This window comes from Notolepis coatsorum, assembly GCF_963971535.1.
Source record: "Notolepis coatsorum genome assembly, chromosome: 18".
Classification (NCBI taxonomy): Eukaryota; Metazoa; Chordata; class Actinopteri; order Aulopiformes; family Paralepididae; genus Notolepis; species Notolepis coatsorum.
Window position 1 is genome coordinate 55,530,993 of NC_140182.1, and position 13,096 is coordinate 55,544,088.

At 42.7% G+C, this 13,096-nt stretch overlaps 1 protein-coding gene across 1 annotated transcript in view; it reads right to left on the minus strand.

Annotated features, from left to right (window-relative positions):
- Positions 1-13,096, minus strand: part of LOC311245629 (protein bicaudal D homolog 1-like) — a gene marked incomplete at both ends in the record, with an annotated part of 257,330 nt that overhangs the window by 28,969 nt on the left and 215,265 nt on the right. The window contains one exon of the mRNA XM_084335542.1: positions 12,599-13,078. Within this exon, the coding sequence (XP_084191668.1) occupies positions 12,599-13,078 (480 nt within the window). The remainder of the gene's footprint in view (positions 1-12,598; positions 13,079-13,096) is intronic.

Consider the following 13,096-nt stretch of genomic DNA (forward strand, 5'->3'; position numbering starts at 1 on the left):
ACACACACACACACAAACACACACACACACACACACACACACACACACACACACACACACACACACACACACACACACACACACACACACACACACACACACACACACACACACACACACACACACACACACACACACACACACACACACACACACACACACACACACACGCACCCAAGTCTATCTGTTCAGGCTATTTGGCAAAGCCTTAAAAGGCCATCAGTCAGTACTGTTATGTAAAGTCTTTGTAGAGAGAACAGCAGCTTTGTTTTATCTATCTGTCCCTCTTCCAGTTTTTATGCTGTTCCAAGAATGCCGTCACCTTGTCATTTCCTGTCCTGCTTGTAGGACAATGTTGACAGGACTCTTGTGTCATCAGCGGCACACACACACACTGATTTTATTCTTCCAAAATTCAACTCACTAATGGGCACGAATACTTTTTTATATTCTGGGGCATTGGAGTGGAACAAGCTTCCAGTGGCCCTGAAAAACAGTGAAGAGGGGGAAGCTTTAGACGTGCCACAAAGAAATGGCTAGCCAGTGAATTGTAGAGTAGCCACGTCTAGGAAGGAGAGGGTAGGGCGTATCTGTTCGTCTATATTTCTTTTTTTTTCTCCTCCTGTTTTTCTGTGTTTTTCTCCCATCCCAATTTTAGTCATGCCAATTCCCCCCTCCCCTTCCTGGTCGTTGCTAGCATGTGCCCCCCACTGGTCGGTCAAGGGAGGGTTGATAGATACTATCACATGTCCTCTCCGATACATGCGGAGTCAGCCAGCCACTTCTTTTCACCTGCCAGCGCGGACTCTCATTGGTGAGGTGTAACGTGTGGGAGGCTCACACTACCCTCACCATCTCCCTTCCTCACTGTGCAGGCGCCCTGACCGACCTGTAGGAGTCGCTGTTTACAACGACCAGATTACCACCCATCGGCTTCCCGCCCGCTGACTCTGCCAATTGAGCCAGTATGACGGCCGGCCAAGCCAGAGGCAACGCTGACAGCCGGATTCGATACCAGTGTCTCTCGTGTTGGTGACGAGCGCTTACTCCGCTGCGCCACCCAGCCGCCCTCATCTGTTAGTCTCTTGATAGTATATGTAGAAGTGAAATACAGGTTAATGTTGTATGGGGTTGCTATATGTTTTATTATGATGCTCTATGTTTTTATTATGATGATCTATGTTTTATTATGATGCTCTATGTTTTATTATGATGCTCTATGTTTTATGATGTCTGTCCATGTCCAAAATCAGGGACCATGATGGGAAATAAGTGCTTGCACTTTCTTATGTTTTTATCCCTTGAATGCTGTCTTTACTCCACAATAAAAATCAATCAATCAATCAATCAATCAATCAATCAATCAATCAATCGCACGCACGCACGCACGCACGCACGCACACACGAACACACACACACACACACACACACACACACACACACACACACACACACACACACACACACACACACACACACACACACACACACACACACACACACACACACACACACACACACACACACACACACACACACACACACACACACACACACACACACACACACACACACACGTACATCCCCAGGGCACTAAATGCACTTAACTTCCTTTAAAATAACAGTAATGTATTTTTATTTTCCTTTTCTTTTTCCTGGTTGGATTCTGTAAGATGTGATGTTTCTTGTGTTGTGTTATTTGTTGTTGTTGTCTCTACCACTGCTGCAAAGCAAATTTCCCCTTGAGGGACAATACAGTCTGAACTGAACTGAACACACACACACACACACACACACACATACACACACGCGCACACTGCCACTCTCATTCTCTAATGAAACGTGTCGTGTGGACGAAGAGTCAATACCAGTCTCCTAAACGGGGAGTAAATTGTAGGTTTTATCCCTCTGAAGAAAACCGTCATTGATTGTCTTGGAGTGATAGAGGATGGTGGACAGATTTAAGATGAGTGAAATACTCTCTGACAACAGCAGCACCACGACCTCCGTGTGATGTCACAGCTATCACAGAAAAGTGATGAACGCAGTGATATAGGACAGATGAGCGCAGAAGGAACACTAATCTATACGGTCGACACACAGGCCTCTAAAACACACAGGCCTCTACAACACAGGCCTCTACAACACAGGCCTCTACAACACACATGCCTCTATCTACAACACAGGCCTCTACAACACAGGCCTCTACAACACAGGCCTCTACAACACACAGGCCTCTATCTACAACACAGGCCTCTACAACACAGGCCTCTACAACACATGCCTCTACAACACAGGCCTCTACAACACACAGGCCTCTACAACACACAGGCCTCTATCTACAACACAGGCCTCTACAACACAGGCCTCTACAACACACAGGCCTCTACAACACACAGGCCTCTACAACACAGGCCTCTACAACAAACAGGCCTCTACAACACACAGGCCTCTACAACACACAGGCCTCTACAACACAGGCACAGGCATATACAACAAACAGGCCTCTAAAACAAACAGGCCTCTAAAACACACAGGCCTCTACAACACACAGGCCTTTACAACAAACTGGCCTCTACAACAAACTGGCCTCTAAAACAAACAGGCCTCTAAAACACACAGGCCTCTACAACAAACAGGCATCTAAAACAAACAGGCCACTAAAACACACAGGCCTCTACAACACACAGGCCTCTACAACAAACAGGCCTCTACAACACACAGGCCTCTACAACACACATGCCTCTACAACAAACAGGCCTCTACAACAAACAGGCCTCTACAACACACAGGCCTCTACAACAAACTGGCCTCTAAAACAAACAGGCCTCTAAAACACACAGGCCTCTACAACACACAGGCCTCTACAACACACAGGCCTCTACAACAAACAGGCCTCTACAAACACAGGCCTCTACAAACACAGGCCTCTACAACACACAGGCCTCTACAACAAACAGGCCTCTACAACAGACAGGCCTCTACAACAAACAGGCCTCTACAACACACAGGCCTCTACAACAAACTGGCCTCTAAAACAAACAGGCCTCTAAAACACACAGGCCTCTACAACACACAGGCCTCTACAACAAACAGGCCTCTACAAACACAGGCCTCTACAACACACAGGCCTCTACAACAAACAGGCCTCTACAAACACAGGCCTCTACAACAAACAGGCCTCTACAACAAACAGTCCTATACAACACACATGCCTCTTTATGTGAGGCCAGATACAACTGGGACTACAAACACACACACACACACACACACACACACACACACACACACACACACACACACACACACACACACACACACACACACACACACACACACACACACACACACACACACACACACACACACACACACACACACACACACACACACACACACACACACACACACACATATTGGACATGCATGCCACATATGCATACTGTAGACTAGACACACATTGGCTTAATCCCAAGCACTTACAAGAAGGGGTATTTCAGACACGAGTCGATCAGAGATGCAGTATGTAGGGGCAGAGATCTTTCAAAGTAAGAGTACCCAAGTAGTTACTTCAGTTCCTGTAATGCATCACGTGAGCGACACAAGACACAGGATTGGTGGGTTTAGTGCCCATCCCCCCACCTTAACACATTCACAGCCAGCCATTAGATGGGCCCCATTCTAGGAAGGCCAGCGTTCCCATAACAAACTTTCACTGTGCATCACGTTGTTTGTAGAGCTAAAGCTATTATATTATAGCTATGCATCCAATGTCATTGTCAATTGACAGTATGAACCTTCCGTTCAATATGCCATAAAGAAATATTTTTTTCATCAATACGTTCCCGTTTTATACCGTGATGAATATGAGTGTTATATCGGAATGATCTGGGATAATTCCTGCAAAGCTATTTATAAGGCGCTAAGCTAATAACGTTAAATTGATTGGCGTTTCGTCCCTAAACAAGCTAGAGTTAAAAATCCAAATAAATATGATCAGTATTATGTTCCATCATAAATGCATGAAGGGGGGGGGGGGGGGGCGGGGCAAGTCGTTTCTGATTATTGATTACCAATAACGGCATTCGTTATTACCACAACATAGGATGAGCAGGGGGATGGCTAATAAATCCTTGCACGATCAAGCTGAAATTGACGTCAAATTGCTCTTACCTGTGGCCGGTTAAATTCCAAAAAGAATTTTCCAGTTATTTGATCGCCATCTGCTAGATCATATGTCCATTGGCTGATGCCATATTCCTTTAATGCATAAGGAATTCGGCATCGCAAAAAGTATTCCAGGCGATCAGGTGAAGCCCTCCCTTCAGACTAACAAAAAAGTCTGCCCAGAGCGTAAAAAAGGTGACACCAAGTGTGCAACAGGGGAAACTGCATTCTCGAGACAGCGCCTATACCAGGATCTGGCCGGTACTGCACTTTCCGAGTCCCAATATGCCTTTTCCAGCCAAAATACAGCTCTGTGACATTGAATAGGATATTAAAATCGAATAAAAGAAAAAACGAGTTAAACACGTATATATATACGTGATTGGCCGCCAAGCGCTGGCTCCCAATCACGTATATATGTGAATGGCCGGGAATGTGATAAGAGACTAGAGCAGGCACAGACTACATTCATCCTGTTGAGAGCTGTAGGGGCTTTGGCCGAATGTGGCTTTGGCCGAATGTTCTTTCATAGAAATCAAGGTAAATATTGGACTGCTTCTTACAAGCTGAAGGTGTCCTGAATATTTTGACACTAAATTGAAGTTTTCCTGACCTGTTGGTGATGTTAACGATAACACCTGTTGTAAATGTCTGATTTTAAAGTATTATCGTCCTATCATTGGTAGGGAGCTGTCAATTTGTGTCACACTCCTACGCAGAGAGTGCGTAAACTACCTATTATTGTTCCACCTACTGTATATTATTTAGTCTATAAATAATTATAAATAATTATAATTTATTAATAAGAACCTGACATTTGTTGAATAATTTAATATATCAAAGCAGGGTAGCCGGACCAGCACTCACAGGTTCAATGTTTTTTAATGGCAGCCTGTATCAAAAGCAGACATAGGCTAGCCATACCACTGAAGAAGGACATTGTCCGAAACATGTCTGCTTTTGATACAGGCTGCCATTAAAAAACATTGAACCTGTGAGTGCTGGTCCGGCTACCCTGCTTTGATATTCTGAACTTTATGGGATTACAGCACCCAGTGTGAGAACTTGTGAGCGCGGTCTAACTTGACTATATTGAATAATTTAATACAATTTCACGGCATCTGGGCAGACTTGTGACCATGGAAACGATGATGAACGCAGCCATAAACGGGGAGTACCGCCTGGGCCGCATGTAGTGTCCTTACACAGAAAAAAACTATAGTCCGTTTACTTTTCTAATAACTCATTTACAAATTTAAATAACTCACACGTTTGGTCAACGCTCCGCTCCCGTTAACGTTAATTTCGCTTCAAAACCTTGTTTGTACAACACTAATGTGTTTAAACCTCATTGTATATATTAAATAAGACCTTCTACTAACTATATCAACAGAAAGAAAGATTCAACATGGGACCAAAGAAAGAGAAAGAGATAGCAGCGGACAATATAACGGTCCCGGCGATGACTTGCTCCGTGAGGGAGATAGCAGCGGACAATATAACGGTCCCGGCGATGACTTGCCCCGTGAGGGAGATAGCAGAGGACAATATAACGGTCCCGGCGGAGACGAGCCTCGTGAAAGGGATAGCAGTGGAAATTGAGAAGAAAATATCCGACAATAACACCACTCCTGCCAACGCTCCTGCAACCTCAACCGATACAGGCATGGAGAATACACCACCCAATTTCGAGTCTCTGACTAATCTGATAAAGGACCTGGTTTTTGTGCAGGCAATATTCTGACGTTGACATTTTGGAACACTCTGGAACATTCTGGATTCTTCTTTCGATCGTTCAGTGTCATACTGGAATATACTGGAATACACTGGAATGACATAACTCTTGGGTAGGAAGAATAATCTGGAACATAACATCAGTTTATACAAGTCATGATTGGTGGCTAACTTTCTAGAATACACTGTACTCCTACAATGAAGGCCTGTGAACAATAACATTCGGTATGTATATGCACATGAACCAGATATGGAAGTTCAATAAACCCTCATAACGGTTTAATGCCCACACTTGTCGGGGGACGAACTGCATACAAGGATTTAAAAACCTCATTTTCATCTAAAGGTATAAGCTTGACAAAGTTATTTTAATATTTTAAGCAATTGCTCCATTACTTTAGGGATTTACATAATTTAGTTCTAAAAATCAATTTTTTTTTTCTCTTTTCTTTTTCTCTTTTTTCTGTAAGGTTCCAACATATACGTGTTAGTAGAAGGTTCAAATAAATATGCCAATTGAGGTATATTTTTCATTTTTAATTTAATTTTTATTACATTAAAGGGAAGGCGCTAGACCACGAGTGACATTCTATTAAATTAGAATGAAAGTTTTAGATCCTATGGCAATTAGCATATGAAAGTTAAGGTTAAAAGGCTCACTTTGGGCAAACCGGTGGTGTAAGGGAGGGAGTTATACGCAAAGGTTGTGTCTAAGGAACACAGCCCTGTACGACTCTCTGAGGGAGGGGGATTTAGGGGTTTATTTGTATATATGTATGTTTTAAGCTCGGCTCTCAACGGGACCTCAATAGTTGGATGTATATCCATTGTGAATTCACACTCCAGAAGCATTACCAACAATTACACAACAACATGTATAGATTATGGCTAGTTTGAATATAATGATCTGGAATACTGGGGGAATAAATAATCAACATAAACGCAAAAGCGTGCTCACACTGATGAAAAACAAACAGGTTGACGTGGCTCTTCTAAGCTAAACGCACATTTTAGTGGAAGACAAAGCTACGTTAGAGGACAACATATATCATAACATTAGTCACTCTTCCTTTGGAACGAGATCCCGTGGAGTTGCTATAGTCGTGAAACGGAAGTTGAATATTGAATTGAAGGAAGTATGGTCTGATACAGATGGTCGGATAACCATAGCTAAATTTGTATACAAGAATAGGAAAATAGCGTTGGTAGCGGTATATGCCCCAAATTTGTACGAAGCTAACTTCTACACTACACTTACCAGAACAATGTTAAACCTTCCTGAATACTCATTTATAATTGGCGCGGATCTTAATGCCATTTGGGATCCTGGGATGGATAAATCTTATCCCACCTTTTCCAACGACCAGACAAATTCATCTAATGCGTTAAAGCAGCGGTTCCCAAACTTTTTTGGCCGTGCACCCCCTGTCACCTCCCGACCTAGCTCGCGCACCCCCCAATGGGTTTCTGTTAGAAAAAATTGTTCCTGGTCTCCGTGCACAGATTTAATTTTTTATTTTATCTCTTCCCATGGCGACTATGGATAGGGAATTTCTTTATTTAATTAAAATGTTCACGACAATACTCTGCCAGCATGTTTAATATCCATAATACTAAAGGTTTGACTAAGATTTGTATGAAATTTTATTGTAAAAAAAAAAAAATTACCACCATTAGCCTTTTCATGTCACGCACCACCTAGAGGGCGCTCGCGCACCACAAGGGGTGCGCGCACCACAGTTTGGGAACCACTGCGTTAAAGGATTGGTCTAAGAATACAGGTGTAAATGATCTATGGCGATCAATCAACCCTACGACCCGAAAGTACTCTTGTCGATCTGCAAGACATAACACACTTTCCAGAATAGATTATGTTTCTGCATCCCGAGACTATTTGATAACTATGACGTGGAAATGGTATCAGATCACTGTTATTTACTCCTAAAAGGATCATTTGGTATACTGTCATCCCGAGCCCCAAGATGGCGATTTAACTCGATATTGCTGAAAAACAAGGAATTCATTACACAATTCAAAGAAGCTCTTTCTGTATTCCTACTGGAGAATGTGAAATCGGTACAGGACCCCAGAATATTATGGATGTCGGTAAAGGGATTGATCAAGGATTTTACCGGGTACTTTTCCTCCAAAATACGCAAGAATCGTGGCTCAAAACTGGCAGAGCTGGAAACGCTTTACTCTACGTTATTTTCCTCTTTACAATACAACTACTCGGTTCGACTGGAAACTCAAATTAATGTGTTAAAAAAAGAGATTAATTTATAAACAACAATCTGAAGTTCAAATACGTAGCACAAGACAACAGCATTATTTTCATGGTTCTAAACCAAGTCACCTACTAGCTATGCAGTTAAGAGTCAACGCAAAATTTGCAGATATAACTACCATTAAAGCACAGCAAGGACTTGTTACAGACCCTAAAAAAATCAACAAGACATTCAAAGAGTTCTACTCCAACTTGTATAAATCAGAAACGGCCTTCGATCAAAACAAAATGGACACATATCTTAATCAAATTAACCTTCCTAAACTATCATAGGATGACGCTAAACAGTTAGAAACACCCATCACACTAGATGAACTTAGGGAGGCCATATCTGAAATGTAAAGTGGTAGGGCTCCTGGAAGAGACGGTATCCCACCAGAAATGTACCTCTCATGTTGGGATGTAATTGGACCCCTATTACTTAATATGATTTAATATTCAATCAAGGAGGGGAACTTCCATAAGAACGACAATATTGCACTCATAACAGTCCTCCTTAAAAAAGACAAAGACCCCACCGATTGCGGTAGTTATAGACCCTTAAGCCTCCTCGGAACCGGTATCAAGCTGTACTCCAAGGTATTAGCCATCAGACTTCAAAAGCATATGACGTCTTTAGTTCATCCTGATCAGACTGGCTTCATAAGAGGCCGCTTGATCACGGATAATATAAGACGGTTACTACATGTGCTAGATGCCAGCAAGGATGACACCACACCTAAGGCGATGCTGTCCCTGGATGCGATGAAAGCCTTTGATAGGTTGGAATGGTCTTATCTATGGGCAGTATTAGAAAGGATGGGGTTAGGAAAAGGATTCATTGATATGATTAAAGTATTATACAAAGACCCATCGGCCATGATTACAACAGGTATAATCACCTCCGAAATCTTTCCGGTATCACGCTCTTCTAGACAGGGTTGCCCTCTTAGCCCCGGACTATTCGCTTTATCATTAGAGCCTTTAGCACAATCTATAAGACAATCCCAATCCATAGAACCAATCGCAATCAAGGGCACACAACATCAAATTAGTTTATATGCGGACGACGTAATACTGTTCATGCAAAACCCTAACACCTCAATGCCTTTGATTGATTGATTGACAAGTTTATTAACAGATTGCAGAATGGGTACAGTACAGTACAGCTCAATACATACAATTGTTAAGGGGATGCAGACCAGAGAAAGACTTTCGTCTTGTTTACATCAGGGTCCCCCATTTTCAATTCATCATAACATATATGACATACATGACATACAGTTAGACAGTACTGCTACATCTATACATTTATGACATATCAGATTTGCAAATACAGTACTGTTTGTGATACAAAAGTGTCCAGAAAAGGAGTGTATATACATTTGGCGTAGAAACTGTACATTGGAGGAGGTTGGATGGGTGGGGTGGGGTTGGGTGGGTTGGGTGAGGGCTGTACATTGGAGGTGGGGGGGGGGGGGGGGGGGCTGGGTAGGGGACACACACACATTTTACACTCTACATTGGAATACTGACAAAGCCTTACTTGGTCATTTACTGTACAACTAGGTTAGGACATTTGTAGGGGCCAGTTTCGAATTGCAGTCTCACGTAGGTGTTTTTTGAGAGTGTTTTTGAAAGTGGGTAGTGATTCACATTCCTTTACAGCTTTAGGTAGGGCGTTCCACATTGATGTGGCATAATTGCGAAACGTGTTTAGTCCCTTGTTTGAGCCGAATTTGGGTTTTACATGATTTGTGGAGCTCCCTCTGGTGTTGTGATCGTGGTATTCACTGACCTTTGGGAAGTATTTTGACATGTACATGGGTACCTTGGTCGCGTAGTGTATCTTGTAGACCAGGCCCATTGCAAGTTGCTGTACTCTGTCGTCTACTCTAAGCCATCCTAGGTTGTCAAAGTGGGCAGGGGTGAGGTGGGTTCTAGGAGTCAGGTCAAGTAGTAGTCTGACTAGCTTGTTTTGAGATGTTTGTAATTTGTTTTTTAGTGCCTTTGAGGTGCTTTGGTACCATGAGGTGCAAGCATAGTCGTAGTGCCCTTGAATGAGTGCTCCTGCTAGAGTCTTCAGGGTATTCTTGTTTACCAGAGAGGAGATCCGGTACAAGAAACGCGTTCGTTGGTTGACTTTTTTTATTACATTGGATGCCATTTTGTCACAGGAAAGATTAGCCTCTAGGATGGAACCCAGGTAGGTAATTTCATCTTTCCTTGTGATAATATTGTCACCCACTGTAACCGAGAAGCCGTTGGTCTTGCTGAGTTTGTTATTTGAACCGAAGAGAATGGACTCTGTTTTGCTCAAGTTGATTGATGACTTTGGCAATCTATCGGGATTTAGGATAAATTGGCCAAAGTTGGCTTTCCTTCCACTTAATGCCCCTGCAAAAAATATACTCCTTCCAGAAGAAATACCAATGGTTAAACACTTCAGATGTTTAGGAGTTGAAGTATTCCCTACTATAAGCCAAACGGTGAAGTACAATTACATAAAAATCCAAGATAAGATCAAATACGACTTTGACAGGTGGTCCAAACTTAAAAACTCAGTACAGGCACGGGTATCAATAGTTAAGATGGATGTCCTACCTAGAATCAACTTCATTATCTCAATGCTACCGTTACCCCCTCCAGATGGTTACTGGAAAAAATTACACTCTACCGCATAAAAATTTATTTGGAATAACAAACCTCCATGTATAAAAAGATCCACCGCACAGAGAAACAAAGCCGACGGAGGTATGGCATTTCCAGATTTTTACCACTATTTTAAGGCGTACACTTTAAGACCACTGACAACCTGGTTTGATTCCCAAGCATCTGTATCCTGGAGAAACTTAGAAGTAAATATAGTAGCACCACATAGACTGCAGGACATAGTATACACCAAATTATCAATTAAGCAATGCGAATTGAAATTTGGCCCCATTATTACTCATGCGATCCGGATATGGCGTGAAACACAAAAAAAATATTCTAACCTACATAAATGGCATAGTCATACTCCCCTATTCAATAACAATGCACTCCTGATTGGAAAACGACCTATAAGATACCCTAAATGGGAAAAGCAGGGCATACACACATTAGGAGATGTTTTCAACAAACAGGGTTTTTGAAGATATAAAGACATACATACATTTTTTTATCTCACCAGTTCCACACATTATTTTTACACACAGTTATTGGTATGTTTGAAGGCTCATGGAGTCCCATTAAGGATACCAATTGAGCACCACAGATATCACAAATTCTTCTATGAAAGAGAGACATCGAGAGGTTTTGTATCTGATTATTATCATCAATTACTAACGTCCTCGTATGGAATCCTCCCCCTAGACTCAGTCTGGAGGAGGGATATACCAGACCTGGAAATAAATTTTGATTGGCAAGAAGTCTGGGCAAACGTTCGAATTGTGTCACGTAACCCGGACCATCAACAAATTAATCTTAACTATATTCATAGGACATACCTGACTCCTATAAGATTGAACAGAATGGGACTTAAACAAGACTCCAGATGCTCCTTATGTACAAATGGGGATGAGGGTACATTTATGCACATGTACTGGGATTGCCCACCAGTTAAGATATTCTGGAAAGAAGTGTCCCAGCAATTATCAAATTTCTTAATTCTGAATATACCTGTACACCCCTCTGTATTGCTGTTGAATGATGTTTTTGAGTTTGCAGTCCCTATACAGCTAAAGAGATTAGTTTTATCTGGTATCACAGCGGCTAAAAAGCTGATAGCATCACGATGGTTTCAACCGGAAAAAATGTGTCGGAAGGTTTGGGTTCTTACATATCTCTATGTGATTTATCTAGAAATATCTACAGCAAGAATTTTAGGTGTCAGTGAAACCAAAATTGCAATGTGGTTAGAAGTGGTGGAGAGAATAAAAGCTAGCATATGAATTGTAGTGCCTGGTTAGGAGCGAATGATAATGGATGGATTATCCAAGTGGGGGTCCGGGGGGGGGGGGGGGAGCGAGCGAGAGCGTATGTAGGGTATTAGATAGCAAGGTGTATATCTCGTATACTACATTTATTTAAATGGTGATTTCATTGGATGTGTACTGTTAATTAATGCTTGTATATCTAATTTTATGTTATGTTTAAAAAATTATAAAAAAAAAAAAAAAAAAAAAAAAAAAAAAAAAATTTAGGTTATTAGTGATACTTTCTATAAACCCAATTCAACGTCATAGCCGCATTTTCTTTCAAACTAATATGGTTGCGGATGTCCAGATGTGGTAAAGATTTTTGCCCTCTTGGACAGAGGTGTTTCAGAGGCTGTGATGTACAGGCGTAGAGACAGCTCTGTGTAGGAGTGTCAGTTAGTGTCTGTATCTCCAAGGTGAAAATACGTGTTTCATACAGCCCTGTAACGCTGCAACCTCCCCTATGACCCACCTGTAACAGCTGCTGCTTCAGCTTCTGCATCTCCGACAGGTTGAGTTCGCTGAACAGGTCCGACACAGGGTTCAGCCCCTCCCCCTTGCGGCCCAGGCGGTACTCCCCGTTCATCTTGGCCAATCCGCCGCCTCCATGGAAGTGTCCGTTGCAGCGGTTGCCGTCCTCGCTGTTGCCGTTAGCGGTGGGCGTGCCGTTACTGGTGGCCTCGTCGGGAAACTTGAGGGCCTCCACGCCGGTCACGGTGAGTGCCAGGTGGGCCCCGGCGCCGTACACGCTGTCGCTGAGGCTGAGGTGATGGGCCAGCTCCTTCCGCAGGCTGTTCTTCTGCTCGCGCTCGTTCTTCAGGGAATCCAGGGCCTCCTCCAATTGGCCCTCGGAGATGTCCTTCAGACGCAACGCATCCTCTAATTGGCTGTTGAGCAGGACTGTCTCCTCCTCCAGCACCTTGATCTCATGTTTTAGGCCCTCATACTCCACCTGGGGAGAGGAGAGGAG